Source organism: Branchiostoma belcheri, unplaced genomic scaffold (assembly GCF_001625305.1).
Source record: "Branchiostoma belcheri isolate BF01 breed outbred unplaced genomic scaffold, Haploidv18h27 scaffold2, whole genome shotgun sequence".
Lineage (NCBI taxonomy): Eukaryota > Metazoa > Chordata > Leptocardii > Amphioxiformes > Branchiostomatidae > Branchiostoma > Branchiostoma belcheri.
In genome coordinates this window covers 1,060,525-1,080,214 of record NW_017803490.1, presented here as the reverse complement: position 1 = coordinate 1,080,214, position 19,690 = coordinate 1,060,525, and the positions used below count along the sequence as shown (strand labels likewise).

The 19,690-nt window shown below is 43.3% G+C and overlaps 3 protein-coding genes across 3 annotated transcripts; 1 reads left to right on the top strand and 2 right to left on the bottom strand.

Moving 5' to 3' along the window:
- Positions 1–24: 24 nt before the first annotated feature.
- Positions 25–7,375, top strand: LOC109468342 (neuronal acetylcholine receptor subunit alpha-9-II-like). The gene is made up of 6 exons (XM_019766590.1): positions 25–82; positions 1,934–2,067; positions 4,481–4,590; positions 5,341–5,882; positions 6,458–6,876; positions 7,265–7,375. The coding sequence occupies exons 1-6, from the start codon at positions 25–27 to the stop codon at positions 7,373–7,375; spliced, it is 1,374 nt and encodes a 457-aa protein (XP_019622149.1).
- Positions 7,376–8,620: 1,245 nt separating this feature from the next.
- Positions 8,621–11,711, bottom strand: LOC109468340 (deoxyribonuclease-1-like). The gene is made up of 7 exons (XM_019766589.1): positions 11,531–11,711; positions 10,848–10,936; positions 10,372–10,455; positions 10,017–10,117; positions 9,236–9,506; positions 8,873–8,963; positions 8,621–8,668 (listed from the first exon to the last, which is right to left on the bottom strand). The coding sequence occupies exons 1-7, from the start codon at positions 11,672–11,674 to the stop codon at positions 8,621–8,623; spliced, it is 828 nt and encodes a 275-aa protein (XP_019622148.1). The 5' UTR covers positions 11,675–11,711.
- Positions 11,712–13,795: 2,084 nt separating this feature from the next.
- Positions 13,796–19,407, bottom strand: LOC109468741 (deoxyribonuclease-1-like). Its single transcript, XM_019767068.1, has 7 exons — positions 19,231–19,407; positions 18,703–18,791; positions 17,940–18,026; positions 16,885–16,988; positions 15,117–15,384; positions 14,555–14,645; positions 13,796–13,883 (listed from the first exon to the last, which is right to left on the bottom strand). The coding sequence occupies exons 1-7, from the start codon at positions 19,372–19,374 to the stop codon at positions 13,836–13,838; spliced, it is 831 nt and encodes a 276-aa protein (XP_019622627.1). The 5' UTR covers positions 19,375–19,407; the 3' UTR covers positions 13,796–13,835.
- Between the last annotated feature and the right edge of the window lie 283 nt (positions 19,408–19,690).

Sequence of the window (19,690 nt, the reverse complement as noted above, 5' to 3'; positions counted from 1 at the left end):
TATTTTCAGGATTATAAACTGATCATGACATCAATTACTTCTACAGTCTTCGTGTTTGTTCTGTCGTCCCTCACTTACTCCGGTAAGATCCTCCAAACTGACATTTTAACTTTAAATTTATGTTTATTAAAGGCACCCAATGCGATTTCAGGGCAGCAAAACTGGGAATATTCTGAATAAGGTTATCTTTGTGACATACTGCTTCACATTAGCACGTTTGAATCAGTATTTCATACTTTGGGGTTTTAAAACTGCAGAAACAAGCCCCAAGATCAGTCTTTTATTTTCGGGGTGGTACCCTAAAAGTCATCCCAGGACCCTTCTAGTGACCATTTTCCGTCAGAATTTTGGTAATTTGCTCCATGAGGGTTAATATACATTGGGATAGTGTAGTTGCATCTCAGTAAGTAGATAAATAACTAGAATAATTGGCTTTGAAAAATCGGGTTTCCAAGCCCTAAAACTGCACTGGGTGCCTTCAAGATAACCTTCAGACAATTTATGTGACTAATCTTTCAGGACGCGTTTAAAAATACAAACACATATACTTGATTGTATAGAGTATTATCTCTAGATTTTAAGCAATTAGGTTGTTAATTTTCATTCTATACCCTTTTCTTTTTTGTACTTTCTCAGTAGACGTACCTTGTACAATTGTCGTGCAATAAAGTTTCTTCCTCTTCATAAAAGAGATATGCAACTACAGATTGACACCCAAGTATTGCTACTGAGATGTTACTTACACGTTAATGACATGTTACAGACGTGTTGCTGACTAATAACTGACAGCTTACTGACAATTTACTGTTCTCTACACACAAGTATTGCTACTGAGATGTTACTTACACGTTACTGACATGTTTCCGACATGTTACTGACTAATAACTGACAGATTACTGACAGTTTACTGTTCCCTATACCCAGTTACTGGTGTTTCGGAGAAGGAAGTGGCTGACAGGATACTACCAGACATGTTACTGACTAATAACTGACAGATTACTGACAGTTTACTGTTCCCTATCCCCAGTTACCTGTGTTTCGGAGAAGGAAGTAGCCAACAGGATACTACCAGACATGTCACTGACTAATAACTGACAGATTACTGACAGTTTACTGTTCCTTGTGCCCAGTTACCGGTGTTTCGGAGAAGGAAGTGGCCGACAGGATACTACAAGACATGTTACTGACTAATAACTGACAGATTACTGACAGTTTACTGTTCCCTATCCCCAGTTACCGGTGTTTCGGAGAAGGAAGTGGCTGACAGGATACTACCAGACATGTTACTGACTAATAACTGAGAGATTACTGACAGTTTACTATGTTACTGACTAATAACTGACAGATTACTGACAGTTTACTGTTCCCTATCCCCAGTTACCGGTGTTTCGGAGAAGGAAGTAGCCGACAGGATACTACCAGACATGTCACTGACTAATAACTGACAGATTACTGACAGTTTACTGTTCCTTGTGCCCAGTTACCGGTGTTTCGGAGAAGGAAGTGGCCGACAGGATACTACAAGACATGTTACTGACTAATAACTGACAGATTACTGACAGTTTACTGTTCCCTATCCCCAGTTACCGGTGTTTCGGAGAAGGAAGTGGCTGACAGGATACTACCAGACATGTTACTGACTAATAACTGAGAGATTACTGACAGTTTACTATGTTACTGACTAATAACTGACAGATTACTGACAGTTTACTGTTCCCTATCCCCAGTTACCGGTGTTTCGGAGAAGGAAGTAGCCAACAGGATACTACCAGACATGTCACTGACTAATAACTGACAGATTACTGACAGTTTACTGTTCCTTGTGCCCAGTTACCGGTGTTTCGGAGAAGGAAGTGGCCGACAGGATACTACAAGACATGTTACTGACTAATAACGGACAGATTACTGACAGTTTACTGTTCCCTATCCCCAGTTACTGGTGTTTCGGAGAAGGAAGTGGCCGACAGGATACTGACAGGCTACCAGAAAGATGGTCGTCCTCTACAGAACCCAGCACAAGCCGTCTTATTATCATTGGACGTGTCACAGTTACAGATCATCAAACTGGTACAACACAAAATTACTTTCAATCGTCTTGATCTGCCTACATTTTGTGGTAGGAACCATATATTAGCATGAAAGTTCATCTGAGCTGGTAAAATGCATGGAAAAAATTCAACTGTACTCCAAGTCAAAAAGCGATTCAGTCGAAAATTTCTGGTGAGTTAATGTCGTTTTGAGTTGGAGAACAGTTGAATTTTTTTCATGAACCATATATTATTTTGTTTTTGTTTGATGCTTGGCAAACAGAGGCCCACCATTAGACTCTGTGTTAAATTTTACACCGTGAAATTCACATCAAAGGGTGCGTTTTACTCTCTCACCCTACCCAAAAATTGTATATACACATCTTTCGTTAGCTACACATTCATAAGTAACAGTATTTGTATAGCAACAGTGTAAGTGAATGGCTATATATAGATCTAGTAACAGTGTGAGTCAAAACCAATGCGGTTGAACCACATACTGTGCCGCGCCTTTCCGCCAATTCCGAAAGGAATGTATCTGGGTCACACCACATTGACGTTAGAAGGACATTTTTTTCAAGGTGTGGCTGTTAAACGTATGTCTGACATCTAGGAACAACGACATTATTGAAAATATACTTAAATTTGCCTACGCATGCTTCAAAATTATTTCTCCTGCCCTTATACTTCAGATATCTATAAACGTAGGGTATTTTGCCCATGTATGGCATAAACAAAGTGTTAATGCCCCGCCTTATCCTCTGTGTATATGGTGAGATAATCCCTGGTCAGGTGTGATAACCACCGAATAAACCACCAAGCGAGCGTAGCGAACGAGGCGGTTTATGAGGTGGTTATCACACCTGACCAGGGATTATCTCACCATATACACCGAGGATAAGGCGGGGCATTAACGTTATTATCATATAGCCTATCCAACTGACACAATTATTTGACAAAATTCCTTTATAAAATTCCACCATTGCCGAAAAAATCTCTCACATTACGTGAAACAAGATGGCATGGACAGAAAAACAGATCATCTAAGCAATCATCTGCGGTGACCACGTGACATTGATAACCAATGGTCGACCTGATTGGTCGACGCCTTCTGGCCATATGATAATATGCAATAAAGCTCATTACCTCCGGGGGAGGAGACACCCTTCCGCGGAAGGGTTTTGTGAGAGATTTAGATTTTCATGTTCGCAGCTGTTTCTCGCGTTTGGGTGGACGGATTCTTTTGAGATTCGGTATATGTTTTGCTATTGGGCTGCAGATGATGCACGTTCTTTTGTTTTTATTGTATATGTGTTTTCGGGCGTGAAAATGGTGCCTTTTGGTGGCCCCAGAACACCCCTTTGAGCGCGAAAGTGGTCGCGACCGTTGACCTTTGGCGTGTTTAAGCTATTCTCGGTCTGGTCCACGTATATGACCCCTCACACAGAGGGGTGTCCGGTCTCGACAAATTCTTTGTTTAAAACCCTATATAAAAATATACAATAAAAAGCCCGGAGGTATAAAATCTCAGATTTTACTTGTTGTTATTGCAATTTGCAGGATGCTCAGAGGCAAGTCATCACCATCAACTTCTGGCTTTGGCAGGTACGTTGTTTACGGTCTCACCACGACGTTTCTGTCAACGTATAAGTTATGCAAAAACGTGAATAACAGTCTCACCACGACGTTTCTGTCAACTTATAAGTTATGCAAAACGTGAATAACAGTCTCACCATGACGTTTCTGTCAACCTATAAGTTATGCAAAAACGTGAATAACAGTCTGTGTGTTTCCCGTTTGTTTGTTTGTGTGTCCGTATTTATTTGAATACAGTAGAGACACGGGAAGTGGTGTGGGGGGATGATGTAACCGCAGACTGACAGGAAGTTAGCCTTAGAGGTCCTACACAGAGTTAGAGGTCAAAATGGTCAATGAACGTATCAGTGGAATATGCACAGAAACAGCAAGAAATTCTCAATATGGCCACAGAAAGTAATTTTTATGGATGACATCAGCGCGCATTAATTTTTGCCTGATTTTGGAAAAAAAAGAAAGTTTGTTGCCTTCTGTCAGTGGTCAACATGCCGAAAATGGGCAAAGATGTCCGTTGCCATGCCGGAAGGTGGATGGCAGATAACTATAAAGAGGGGAGACAAGAAAAGGCTCTGATTTAATGTTTTGTTTCTTACTTTGATGCAGTGATATGTGATGTTGGCTGTATATATGTGATGTTCCCACTGGTACAATGATTGAGTCAAAATTTAAAAATGTAGGGACCTTGTTTTTTTCGGCCCGCCTTTTTTTTTTCGCCCGCTCGCATTAGATTTGGAGTCTGCAGAGGATGTCATCCATACAATTTACTTGCTGTGGCCTAATGAATAAAACAATAAATGCACAACTCTGAGTACTTAGATTTGTGAAATTTTCGAGTTCTTGTTTCATTTTCTTTGTAGAGGTGGAGGGACGACTTCCTAACTTGGAACCCTGCTGACTTCGGCAACATTACAAGTATCAGCCTCAAGAGTGAGGAAATATGGAGGCCAGTCCTTGTGAATTACAACAGGTATCTGTGTGTTTAGTTGTCCGTGTTTCCGGTAAGAAGCTATTGATGAAAAGGTGAGGTCCATTTTGGACCTCCTAGCGGCTTTCCTTGTTAATGCAGCGCAACGTCCTACTATACTGGTATTCTCATATCCCTGGTCTTGGCATGCTAGGGTCTTGTTCCTACATCGGTCCGGGTGTCTTCTGTGCACGCATTTATGTACTAAGTATGCATGGCTTCGGCTCGTTGCATGTTTTTATATCTTTCCACTATCATCAGAAACGTATATAGTTTTATATGGCCTACGTATTTTGTATATTGCGAAGGAAAACATTGTTTTTGCTCTGTTTCTTTTTCCTCTTCTTCTTCTCCAAACAAATAGGGTGCAACTAGTGTTGGGTTACATCATGCTGCAATTTTATAGCAGGAGGGATTTAGACTCCTGTCTGACCATATATATATATATATATATATATATATATATATGAATGTGTTTGTGTAAGAATTAAAAGAGCAGACCATATGCGAAGGTAAACGTTATGCATTTGCTTTGCAATTGTACCTTTCTAGTTCTATATCTTTCCACTATTATCAGTAACGCTTTTGCGTATAACTACGTTGAACCGTATCAAGGCGGCACGCGCGTCCTAAGATGGTGTGAATGGTACAGGAGCACTTTGCATTATACTGCACGCTTTTACTCGCCGAAGGTATGTGTTCCTAGAACTCTAGTTCCCACTATCATCGGTAACGGTTTTGTCGCTCACGCAGAGAGCATGAAGACGGTTGGTCCGACACACCGGACACGAACGCCATCGTGCGAAGCAACGGCGAAGTGCACTGGGCGTACCCGATCACCATCCACAGCACCTGTGTCCTGGACATCGCCCGCTTTCCCTTCGACGTGCAGAGATGCCTCTTGAAATTCGGCTCCTGGGAATACGACGAGACCACACTGAAACTAGTCAACTATTCGGACACGGGGCGCACGAATCGGTTCGTTGAGAACGGGGAATGGACTCTCCTGTCGTTTGACCACAAAATCAATCAAGTAGAATACTCCTGCTGTCCTGGTGTACTATGGGACGACATAACCTTCACCATTACCCTCAAAAGGCGGTCAACGTACTTCATATTCTACATACTGTCCCCAAGCGTGATCCTAGCCTTTATGGCTGTGTGTGGCTTTTGGCTGCCCCCACATGCGGGTAGTAGATTGTCGCTTTGTATCACCCTAATGCTGACTCTCAGCGTGTTTTTACAAGTGGTGAACGGGCATCTACCAGACTCTGGTACAAGCATCCCTCTGATGAGTAAGTATAACAGAAACTATTTTATTACCTCCATGAAAAATTGAGGTATTGTTTTTGGGGTATCTCTCTCTGTCTGTGTGTGTGTGTGTGTGTGTGTGTGTGTGTGTGTGTGTGTGTGCACGTGTGTTTCTGTGTCTGTCTGTGTGTGTGTTTGTACATGTGTTTCCGCACATTTGTAGTCAGCATAACTTCAAACTTCATAACGCCTTTATGGATTGTGATGATATTTGGTGTGCTGGTAGGCCTTAGGAAGACAAAGGTTAAGGTCAAATATAGGCCTCCTGGTGGCTGACCTTGGTACTGCAGCAGGGCTTCCGGTTTTTGTATCTTTTGTCCTGAACATGCTATGGTCTTGACTTTTTGGTGACAGATAGCTTTTCCTGTCAGGAATAAGTGGTGTGAGCAATACGCACACAGTACGTATATGTATGTCCATAGAGAGTACACAGACATCATACACATGCAGTACATGTAGACTAAACCATAGTTTAGCATTAAAATTTCTTGTCATAAAACGTAGGTTTTTACTACTATCACAAACCGTGTACACTAAAAGCAAACGTTATTTTTTTCAGACGTATTTTTCGGAGCGACCATTATTCTTGTCAGTGCATCGTCTGCTCTGACAATCTTCATTCTGAGTCTACATTTCAAGACCGGCTTTGACCCCCAGCCCGTTCCCGGTTGGCTGCGGTGCATCTTCTGTCTCGGCCCACCGCCTCCAAACGTAGAGAGAACGGGAAGGAAAGTCAGGATACTCAACCCGCCCGTACACATTGAGCGTGTGGAAAGGCCTGCATCGTTTGTGACTGACAGAGTGAAGGCAACAATGCAACTTGTCCGCAGAGCTAGAAGGATACTGCAACAGCTAAGAGAGGACTACGACAGGAAGATCCGGAAAGAAAAGATAGAGAAAGAGTGGAAAATCTTGGCTGAAAAGATAGACAAATGTCTGTTGGTCGCATTTTTCGTCTCTCTGGTTGTCATAACTGGAGTTTTTCTTGGACAAAATAAGTAGAAAAGAGAAAAATGTAAGCTCAGAGAGGAATACGACAGGAGAGTCCGGAAAGAAAAAATTGAGAAAGAGTGGAAAATCCTGGCTGAAAAGATAGACAAATGTCTGTTGGTCACATTTTTCGTCTCCTCGGTTGTCATAACTGGAGTTTTTCTTGGACAAAATAAGTAGAAAAGAGAAAAATGTAAACTCAGAGAGGAATACGACAGGAGGACCAGGAAAGAAAAGATAGAGAAAGAGTGGAAAATCCTGGCTGAAAAGATAGACAAATGTCTGTTGGTCGCATTTTTCGTCTCTTTGGTTGTCATAACGGGGGTTTTTCTGGGACAAAATAAGTAGGAAAGAGAAAAATGTAAAAAAAGAAAAGATAGAGAAAGAGTGGAAAATCCTGGCTGAAAAGATAGACAAATGTCTTTTGGCCGCATTTTTCGTCTCTTTGGTTGTCATAACGGGGGTTTTTCTGGGACAAAATAAGTAGGAAACAGAAAAATGTAAAAAAGGAGGATTGCGAGAAGTTTTTATTATCTTTGCGAAGCTTTGCTTGTGTTATAATTATACATATTATCCGGCAAAGTAGTAACTGTTTTGTGTACAGTCCTAGAGAAGTTTAGGGTACAGAATGAACTCGAAATAAACCCTGTACGAAATTCAACCTTTATTTTTTTTATCAAGCCCACCTTAAAGTTTACTTAAAGGTACGCCCAAGTCAGAAACAGAACATTTACGCATGGTATAAGTAGGTTTTTCGGTGCAATGACATTAAAGGCATCCAGTGCAATTTTAGGGTGACAAAACTGGAAAATATTATGAATAAGGCAATCTGTATGATATTGAAACATAGCACATCAGTATTTCATACTTAAAGGCATTTAAAACTGCAGAAACAAGCCTAAGATTAGTCCTTCATTTTCTTGGTGGTGCCCTAAAAATCAGCCCAGGTCCTTCCAGTGACCGTTTTTCGTCAGAATTTTGGGATTTTTTTGCTCCATGAGGTTTAATGAAATGAAATGAAACTTTATTGCATGTTCATTCCCCGGAGGGATAGATGCATGGATGTACAAAGTACAATGTACTAGAGAGTACTACAACAATAGTAATAAAGAAAGGCTAACATTATGTCTAAGGTATACAATGCTAAAAAATAAAATAAAAGAAATATATATATATAAGTATTTAATATACATTGGAACAGTGTGGTTTCAACTCAAATGTAAATAAGTGACTAGAATATTGGCTTTGAAAAATCTGGTTTCCAAGCCTGACATTATGTCGTTGACGCATACCCAATTTCCCTGTGCTGTTTCTTTAGTGGAGCGTCATCCTCTGTCCCGACAGGGTCCTATCTATATCTCTTCGTTGAGATACGTTCAAGTCTTGTGTGTGTAAATAGACAACTGACACTGCAAATGTGTAACAAGACACCGCAAATTTCAGTTTTACAAACTCATTCACCAAGCAGAATGCAAATCATCTGGTTCATGTCACTCGTTGGCTGGTCAAATACTTAAGCAGAGCTTAAGGCGTTCCTGAAGTAAAAAAGAAACACAGTTAGGGCCTCAGGAATTCTCCACAATAATCATACATTAGAAATGGTTTCAAATAGATGGTTTGAATCCAACAGTGCATGGATTTAAAAAAAAAAAAGATAGCTCTATTCTCGTGATAACAAAATTTGGTAACATCATTACCGTGCGTCCTTCTTAGCCGATGCACGGGGGGGGCACTAGGCGATGGTCATCTCCACTGGATAGTGGTCACTCACTGCCTCCGTCTGTGGAGAATACATGTCATTCCATGCCTTAAACAATTTCTTTTGTATCTTATTGTTCATGTGATTAAAGTCTCCATTTCAATACATTCTATTAAGGGCAGCAAATAGAAAAATGTTGTATATTTCGTTCTCGATGGTCAATGATCTCATATTTAGCCATTTCTGATGTTAAAGGCGGAAGAAAAGATGATTTACTGGTCTTACCTCATCTTGAGACAGGTCGTACTCTTCCTTGTAGTTGAACACGCCGTAGTTCACAACAGACGCCTGGAGCTGAGAACCAGCAATGACTAATCTGAAAAAAAGCACCACAAATTTACAAGTTGTGTTCTACATTACTGCATGGAATGACATTCATTAATTTTAAATGTTCTTGTCATATGGTCTCTTTTGCGTGAGCGCAGTGAGCTTGTGCTAAATCAATTGGTGTTTACAAAAGCGGTTCTTGCTTAAGGGGGTTAGTTAGAAAATATTATTTCTATTTGGGTCATCGGGCGACGAGAAGTGGATAAGAAGCCACTTAAGTCCAATCTATGACGAAGTAAGCTACCCCAAGCGCATGCGTACCGGTCATAAGCACAGTCGGAGCTGTCTTTGACGGTTGTGTCAGCCTCGTTCCCGATCAGCCATTCGAACCGTTTGTCCGTCCAGATTCGAATGTTCGACCAATCAGCGCTTTTCACGTAGCTGCAGTCGGCGTTGAGATCCCCCAAGATGATGACGTCATTGATACCCCAGCGGTCCACGGCATCCAGGTACACGTTGTACAGTCGATTTATTTCCGCCACTGCGTCCTGGGGGTCGGCGTGCAGGGGGATCAGCACGAAGTCTTGGACGGCTATATATAGAGACAAACAAATACAGTTGGCCGCGATAGTCAGGTAAGCTGAGATATTACAGTTGGTATGTCGTACCGCTGCAATTATAGCTTAATTGGGTGGAGTGTTCGATTTGCAACCGGGAGGTCGTGAGTTCAAACCCCGGCCGGTCATCTGCTATTTACGCAGGCGATGTCCTTGGTGCTGAAATAGAGGGTCCCTAATGTCTGCCATAAGGGCCAAAAGCTATATCGGAGAAGAGTGCATGCACTGGGCCACCTCGACGTATGGGAAAGAGGGGTTTTCCATGGTGGTACATGTGTATGTGAGTGTGTATGTGTGTGTGTTTGTGACCGTGTACAATTGTTTGCAAACAGCGTAACTCGAGAAGTTGTGAACGGATCGTCATGGTATTTAGCACGTGGATAGGCGTCAGCCAAACAAACGACAGGTTTTATTATGAGTCCCCTAACGGGTTTCTACGGCCCTACAACCGAACCAAAACATATTAATGACAAACTCTTACGTACAGGTAGTTCCTGACTGGAACCGGACGACGAAGGGTTCCCTGTGGAAGATGTCTCCAGGGTCGCTATAGTGGTAGTCTTCCACGACATTCGGCTTGTCGTTCCTTTAGAGGGGAAACAATAAAGTTCTTACATGTCTTAACGTTGTTTTTTGTACAAACATTGTTAAAACATCAGGATCAGGATCCGGACGTTTCGGTCCCACATCCCGGTCGTTTCGGCCCCAAGTCCATTACGTTTTGGCCCCAAGTCCAGGACGATTCGGCCCCAGGTTCAAGACTTTTCGGCCCCAATCCAAGATGGTTTTTAAACCATTAAAATAGCTCGATGCGATCTCTGCCCTATCCTCTGCACTCACCTGTAGAGATAGCCGTACTGCTCCTTGTAGGAAGACCTCCCCATACGGGGGCTCAACAGCAAGGTGTAGTTGTTTCCGTCACGGCTGTGGGTCAAAGTATAATGAATATTTCTTATTCTATACCTGTATGACTGCTTGATTTCAAACCTTACAACGTCTGAAACCTTCTGGGCTTATTTTTTCTGATTCAGCACAAGGCGGCTGTGTTGCCCCTTCAACTTGTAAAAGTTGATTTCCGAGGACAGGACCTGTTACATTCCGTCAGCAGTAAAGGGGGGAGTATTCAGTAGAAACAAATAAAATCCGAAACGTCAAAACAAAAACATTGTCCATATTAACTCAAAACCTTAGCTGTTCCAAGGTCAAACTAAAAAAAGGGTCAAAATTTGAAGAGAAGAACCAGCTTGAGGACTAAGAATATATACACTAGTCCTTCCCACGACTGATACGCTAGTTAACTGGCAAGAGAAACCTACCCATTAAGCTGGTTCAGAAAGTCGTAAATGGCGGTTTCCGTGCTGTCCCGAATCCCTTGGATCAGTAAGATGTCATACCGCTCTGCAATCTGTGAGAAGGGTTAGAAAAAGTACGTATAGTACCATACAAATCTGCCTTTGTATCTTTGTCCGTTGTTTGTCAGTAGGTTTCTGTGTTCTGTTGTCTATATGTCTGTCTGCCCCTCTCTGTCTCGCACACACACACACACACACACACATTCACACACACACACACACACACACACACACACACACACACACACCAAAAAAAAAAATCACGCATACCTAGGATTAAAAACCTGGGTTGAAGTTGTCAAATTTATGTCAAAAAGGATGGAGAAGTCGCCGGGAGAGTTTGGCGACAATATATATGTAGAACTTTATTGACACAACAAAAAGTACAGCGACTTTTTTTTAGGTCAAAGACATGTAGATATACAGACAAATATACATGGGTACAACGAAAATATCCTACGTACAGAACATATATAAATTCCACTTGTTCGTGGTACATGTTAGTCCTTTACCATGGCTCTCTCTCCTGGCCAATTGCTGACCCAAAGTTTGCCGAATCTTACCATCAGTGGTTACTCAGTAAAGCCTGTTGTATGCTACATACACGGTAAATGTATGTTTCTCATAGATATATGAATTAGACTGACCGTAAGCAGGATTTCCACGACTTCAGGCTTGGACATCTTACTCCTACCGAAGGTCTGAATGTTAAAGGCGCCGATTTTCAGCGCCGTACCGGCACCAGAGAGGGCCAAAACCCCGAGAGCCAAAAAAGCCGAACTGAACTTCATTCTCCTGGTTTGCTTGTGTTCTTCTTGAATAGTACAGACAAAATAACGACTGAGTATTTTCAAGTGCGCAATCGGCTGCGGGAGGTATACTTCGTGAAACCTAACTCCCTCAATCTGATCTAGCTATGAGGCAGTTTGATTGGTCCTTCTTGAGGGGGTCGGAGTGAGGTTGACCTTTCTTTATGCAATGGCTGAAAAGGTTGTCGGTGTGTTTGACTTCGAACCTGTATGGCTCATGGACGCCACGTGTATTTGCCTTGTATTAAGTTCCAAGATGGCCAAATGCTACAATACCTTAGAAAGTAGATGAACAGATCAGAATCTTAAGGATAGGATGTTGAGGCTACAAGAAACCAAGGCGATCGTATACAAAGCATTGATTAGGACGAAATGATGGTAAACAACTGCTAGAATGGCTTGTACTTCGCTCATAAAGTAGTTATTTGATAATGGACAAAGCCCTAAAATCGTCCTTGACCTCCGTGAATAGGTGGGTGAGGGGGTATGAGTGACGCTGACCTTTCTTTATGCAATGGCTGAAAAGCTGTCGGTGTGTGTGACTTCGAACCTGTATGGCTCATGGAAGTTACGTGTATTAAGTTCAAAGATGGCCAAGTGTTCTGTCTGCTAGAATAGATTGAAAAAAAAACTATCCCACCGTCAGATGTTAGATATTATAATGAGTAAACTCCATATGTAACCCATGTTATATTCCATACCTACAATACCTTAGGAAATAAGAGATCGGATAAGAATTTGGGGGCTGAAAGGCGATCGTATCTTGGGCATTGCATATGACGAAATGACGTTAAACAACTACTTTTAATGGCTTGTATTTCGCTCATCATGAATAAAGTAGTTATTTGACAATGGACAAAGCCCTAAAATCTTCCTTCATCTTTTGCCATGAATAGAAGATTAAGGGAGGCTGACGTTCTTTATGCAATGGCTGAAAAGGTTGTCGGTGTGTGTGACTTCAAACCTGTATGGCTCATAGACGTCACGTGTATTTGCCTTGTATGAAGTTCCAAATGGTCGTGTGGCGTAACGGCAGAGTGGTTGACCCGGAACCAACAGGTCCTGACATGCCACCGATCTAGAGCCTTGGCACTTAACATGACTTTTCTCACTTAACTCTAGTGAAAATGGGTATTGCCCTGTCCTGTATTTGTTTCCATATGTGTCGGACACAACACCAGCAACAGCTGCCTATGTCCCACGTTTATTCTAAAAAGCTGGACAAAACTATCCAACCTTTAGGAGTTAGGCATTATAATGAGTAAACTCTACTTGTAGCCCATGTTACAATCCTTACCTACTATATCTTAGGAAGTACAGGAACAGCTCAGAATCTTAAGGATAGGATTGTGAGGCTGAAGGAAAACAAGGCGATCGTATGTCAAGTACCGGTATTGTATCAGACGAAATGACGGTAAACAACTGCATTTAATGGCTTTCTGCCAAACACGAGGTATATAGGAAAACAAGGTCATCGTATGTAAAGCATTGCATAGACGAAAGACGGTAAACAACCTCTTTCAATGGCTTTCTGCCAAACACGGGGCATAGCACCTGCTAATGGTTAATGACCCACCCTGAGGTGTATATGGTCAGTTGCTATAACCACAGAATTAAACCACCGAGTGAGCGTAGCAGTTTTACAAGTTTATTCACAACAAGCAGAATGCGAATCATCTGGTCCATTGTCACTCATACATGTACATCGGCTGGTCAGCAGAGATAAAGGTGTTCCTGAAGTGAAAAGAAAACACAGTTTGATTAGACTAATTTGATTAGGGTTAGCACAATTAAGAACAGTATTTAGGACCTCAGAATGTCTCCACAATATTATGAATTATTCTTAACCTTCTATATTGATGTATTTTCACTTGTTGTTATTGACCATGTAAATTCTGATGTTGTTCATGATGTTGTATATGTGTTTTTGTGGGGGGAGGGCAACTTGTAAAGGTGCGTATGCACCTGTTTTGCCCTCCCTTTCACTTTGTGAAAAATCGAAATAAACAAATAAACAATAAACATACATTAGAAATGGTTTCTAATCGATGGTTTGAATCAAATGCTCTATTCTGGTGATAATAGCCTGTAGTTACATCATTACCGTGCGTCCTCCATTGCCGATGTACGGGGGGGGGGGGCACTAGGCGATGTCCATCTCCACTGGCCAGTGGTCACTCACCGCCTCTGCCTGTGGGAAACATATGTATGTTATTTTATGCCTTAAACACTTTCTTCTGTACTTTATTGATCATATGATAAAATATCACCTTTTCAATACATTCTATTACAATTTTGTCAAGTCGTTTTAGTTTCCTTTTAAGGCAGCTATTCGTCTATAAGCAGAGTTTTTTAAAGGCGGACAGCAAATAGAAAAATATGCATTTTATATTTCGTTCTTGATGGTCAATGACCTCATATTTGAAGAATTCTGTGGGGTCGTGTGGCGTAGCGGCAGAGTACTCGACTCGGAACCCAGGGGTCCCAGATTCGAGTCCTGACATGCCACCGATCACCGGGAAAGGCACTTTACACGACTTTCCTCACTTCACTCAGGTGTAAATGAGTACTACCTAGCTTTGGTTAGGGACGTCCCTCGGATAGGACGTTAAATGGAGGTCCCGTGTTTGGGGAGAGCCACACCCCACGCACGTTAAAGAACCCACCACACCTTTCGAAAAAGAGTAGGGCATGCCCCGGTGTGGGATGGTCCAAATACTTATCTGATTATTCACTACGGACTCCAGGAAGAGTAGTGTGAAAATCACACAAATGGAGATCCTAAACAAACAAACAAACAAACAAACAAACAAATAAACAAACAAACAAGATACGTTACTCTCTGAAACTGTCTGCTCTTACTTCAGTTTGAGACAGATTGTACTCCTCCATGTAGTTAAACACGCTGTAGCTCACAACTGACGCCTGGAGCTGAGAACCGGCGACAACCAGTCTGAAAAAAAAATAACACAAATTCACAAGTTATATTCGTTATTCCTGCATATGTAACCGTCCAAATTCCTTGTTCGAAATCTTTTTACAGTGACAGTTTCTTTCCCCGTACGGCCAAGCTTTGGAATTCCCTCCCTGACAAGTGTTTCCCACCAACCTACAATCTACAGGCTTTCAAATCAAACGTTCACCGCCACTTCTTGACATAGCCATGTTTCTTTCATATTTCTAGTTCGATGCCGAGAAGTGGACGTATATAGGCCTTGCATTGAACCACTCCGTTAAAAAAATAGTTTTTATCAGATGATCATTTTTGCGTAAGCTTATTGAACTTACGCTAAATTAATCGTTTTTACAAAAGCATTTCCTGCTTGAGGGGGTCAGCTAGAAAGAAAAAAAACTTTCTATTTGGACATTTGGAGAAGGAAGCGGCTAAAAAAAGCTGCCCTTGCTACCCCGAGCGCATGCGTACCGATCATAAGCACAGTGTGTGCCCTTGACGGTCGTGTCAGCCTCGTTCCCGATCAGCCATTCGAATCGGTTGTCCGTCCAGATTCGAATGCTCGACCAATCAGCGCTGCCCACGTAGCTGCAGTCGGCGTTGAGGTCTCCGAAGATCAGGACGTCCTGGTCTCCCCAGCGGTCCACGGCGTCCAGGTAGACGTTGTACAGCTGATTGTTTTCCACCACTGCGTCCTCAGGGTCGGCGTGTAGGGGGACCAACACGAAGTCTTGGACGGCTAGAGAGAAACAGAAAACACAGGTAAGGTGAGACGGAGCTGCGGACGGAGTACCGTGGCGGTGCGTCCGCAGGCGATGTCCCTAGTCCCTACGCTCGATGTCCCTACGCTCAGCTGCGGACGGAGTACCGTGGCGGTGCATCCGCAGGCGATGTCCCTAGTCCCTACGCGATGTCCTTGGTGCTGAAACGGAGGATTCCGTAATACATGCCCGTGCTTTGCACCGCGACTCGCGCCGGCCAGAGCCTGCCGAGAGCGCTCAAGTGCGGACGGAGTGCGGTGGCGGCGACGTGCGGTGGCGAGGGAGTGCGGTGGCGATGTCCTTGGTGCTGAAATGGGGGTCTGTAATTCACGCCCGTGCTTTGCACCTCGCCCAACGCCACCCCGAGAGCGTTCAACTTCAAGTGCGGAAGGAGTACGGTAGCGGTCCGTTCACGGGCGATATCCTTGGTGCTGAAATGGGGGATCCGTAATTCACGCCCGTGCTTTGCACCGCGACTCGCACCGGCCAGAGCCTGCCGAGAGCGCTCAAGTGCGGGCAGACGGAGTGCGGTTGTGGTGGCGGCGGCGTGCGGTGGCGATGTCCTTGGTGCTGAAATGGGGGGTCCCTAATCCCTAACGGACCTTGGCAGGCGTTCCCACGCCGCCCGGAGAGCGCTCAGCTGCGGCCGAAGTTACGGCGTTGTGACCGCAGGCGATGTCCTTGGTGCTGAAATGGGGGATCCGTAATTCATGCCCGTGCTTTGCACCTCGCCCAACGCCACCCCGAGAGCGTTCAAGTGTGGCCGGAGTACGGTGGCGATGAATTCACGGGCAATGTCCTTGGTGCTGAAATGGGGGATCCGTAATTCACGCCCGTGCTTTGCACCGCGACTCGCGCCGGCCAGAGCCTGCCGAGAGCGCTCAACTGCGGCCGGAGTACGGCGGCGGCGCGTTCACGGGCAATGTCCTTGGTGTTGAAATGGGGGTCCCCTATGTCTCTTACTTAGATGTGGCGTCGGATGACGTAGTGGTAGAGCGTTCGACTTGGGAAAGGCATTTAACACAACTTCCCTCACTCCACCCAGGTGTGAATGGGTACCTAACTTCGGTTGGGGAAAGTCGTATTGAGGTCACCTAGTGGTGCCGAATGTCAGCCGCACAGACCCTTGCGACAGTTCCACAAAAAATAATTGTGGAACAAATATGTGTATCATGTGTATTATTTGATTGTTGTAATTGTTGTGATTTGAATTGATTATTATGTGATACCCTGCATCAATCCAGCCGTATAAAGGCTGCGGCTGCACGGGTACTGTTTGGACAATAAAAAACAACAACATTTTTCTATGTCCCTTACATTTTGCTAACAGCATAACTTGACAAATTGTTAACAGATCCTCGTGACATTTAGTATGTTGCTTAGTGTCAACACAACAGAGAACATGCTTAATTTTGAGCCCTCTAGCGGATTTTTACGGTCCTACAACCGAACTGAAAACACAGTGATGATAAACTTACAGGTAGTTCCTGACAGGAAGCGGATGACGTAAGGTTCCCTGTGGAAGATGTCTCCAGGGTCTCCATAGTGGTAGTCTCCCACAGGAGTCAGCTCACGGTCGTTCCTTTAGAGGGGAAACAATAAAGATTTGCAAAAACATTTGGTTAAAACATTCTACGGTTGATCTTGATACACACGGTTGTAACATCGGCACACTGAAGTAGCTGTTTAGCTACCAGTAGTCTATTCTCTATTGGTTACAGTGTTAGGCAACAGAGAGAGAGAGTTAAATGACCTGGGCAAACTTCCACATACACGATTGAATAACGAATTTTACAATCTGATTTGGTACAAATTGACGCAGTGAACGTCGGACAGCTTGGCCTCTGAACAGTTTCCACACCTGGACAGTTCGTCCTCCTGCAGATTAGGACGTTTCGGTCCTAGATCCGGGATGTTTCGTCCCCAGGTCCCAGACGTTTCGACCCCAAGCCCAGGGCTTTGCGGTCATGCCTTTTCAGCCCCGATTCAAGGGCGTTTCGGCCGCAGGTTCAAGATTTTTCGGCCCCATTCCAAGAAGGTTTGATAGTTATCTAACACGCTGTGTGGTCTTGCTCAATCTTTGTTTATTATTTTTTCCTTAAACCGATCTTCATTAGTTTGTACAGACTGAGTTTCCATACATACTGATCTTCCTGGAGTCGTTATACACATATACTACTACAACGTGATGAGGCTTAACTACATACTACTAACGAACCGCGACGGGGGCCGACATCGTCTACAAGATACCTTTGACCCAGTGTTGACGTCACACTTCAAAGAAGCCACGTGACAAGCTTCACTGGGTCAGTCTACTGAGAAAGACCAGAGTGACTGGTCGAAAGCTCGAGAGAATTTTTTGTGTTGGACCAAAAGTTTTAACTTTAACCATGCAACTACCAACACAGATTAACTTTCATGATAGTACATACTACTAACATTACAACATGGCAAGGCTTAACTACATACTATACACACACACACACACACACACACAACATGGCTCAATCTCTGTCCTATGCTCTGTACCCACCTGTACAGAATGGCGTACTGTTCCATGTAGTAGGAAGACCTCCCCAGACGGTCACTCAACAACATGGAGTAATCGTTCCCACGGCGGCTGTGGTTCAAAGTACAATAGACAGTTTTTCTTATTCTATACCTGTTTGAATGTTTGGTTTCAAAACTCACAACTTCTGAAACCTTCTGGGCTTATTTATTTTTTTATTTCATCACAAGACGACTGGCCTGTTCATTTACTTGGTAAAAATGATTTACAAGAGGGCCCAGAGTTACATTAGGCCACAGCAAGTAAATTTTATGGATGACATCCTCCACAGACTCCAAATCTAATGCGAGCGGGCGAAAAAAACAAGGCGGGTCGAAAAAAAACAAGGTTCCTACATTTTAAAATGTTGACTCAATCATTGTACAAATGGTTTTGATTCAGTGGGAACATCACGTATACACAGCCAGCATCACATATCACTGCATCAAAGTAAGAAACAACACATTAAATCGGAGCCTTTTTTGTCTTCTCTCTTCATAGTTATCTGCCATCCACCTTCCAGCATGGCAACAAACATCTTTGCCCATTTTCGGCATGGTGACCACTGTCAGAAGGCAACAAAATTTCTTGTTTTTTTCCGAAACCAGGCGAAAATTATTGCGCGCGCTGATGTCATCCATAAAAATTTAAAAAATTCCTTGGGCCTTAGGTCATGACACAAAAGTGTACAATATTCAGTACAAAGAAATAAAATCAGATGTGTCCAAATAAAACAGGGGGAACTTACGCATTGAGCTGGTCCAGAAAGCTGTAGATGGCGGTAAACGTGCTGTCCCGAATCTCTTGGATCAGTAAGATGTCATACCGCTCTGCAATCTGTGAGAAGGGTTAGGAATACACATAGACCATAGTCATAGAAAAATTACATATAGTGTCTTCTAAATGTGTCTCTATCTCTATCTCTTTGTCCGTTGTCTGACTACCCCTATCTTTCTTTCTTTGTCTTCCTTTTCTCTCTCTGTCTCACACACACACACACACACACACACACACACACACACACACACACACACACACACACACACACACACACACACACACACACACCAGGCTTGGGGAGGCGGCTGGAAAGAGTAGAAATCGGCCAAATAGAGGGATAAGCATGCCAAGGGAGTTTGTCCGTTGAGAGAACAATTCGCCGCACCCCAATTACTCTTTCCAGCTGCCTCCCCAAGCCTGGTAGAGGCTAGGGAATTAAGCCACCATAGATTCCCAGAAAAGAAAAAAGAAAGAAAAGAAGTAGCTATAGACTAACCTGTAGCAGGATTTCCACGACTTCAGGCTTGGACATCTTACTCCTGCCGAAGGTCTGAATGTTGAAAGCCCCGATTTTCAGTGCTGTACCGGCACCAGACAGGGCCAAAACCCCGAGAACCAAAAACGCCAAGCCGAACTTCATTCTCCTGGTTTGCGTCAGTTCTTCTGAAGCAGTACGGACAAAATACCGACTGAGGGCTTGGCAAGAATTTATATCCATTCTTATCTAAAATATTTAAGGATATTATGCCATAAATATTCTTTTGGAACAAACATGACACTTCAAAAACATAATTACCTGTCATTGTTTGGGAAATTGAGCACGTGTTACGTGGAGTGCAGATGATGTAAGGCCACACCGATTTAATTTTATGGATGACATCCTCTGAAGACCCCCAAACTAGTGCGCGCGGGCGAATAAAAAAAAATCCGGCCAAAAATAAAAATGCTACTAAACC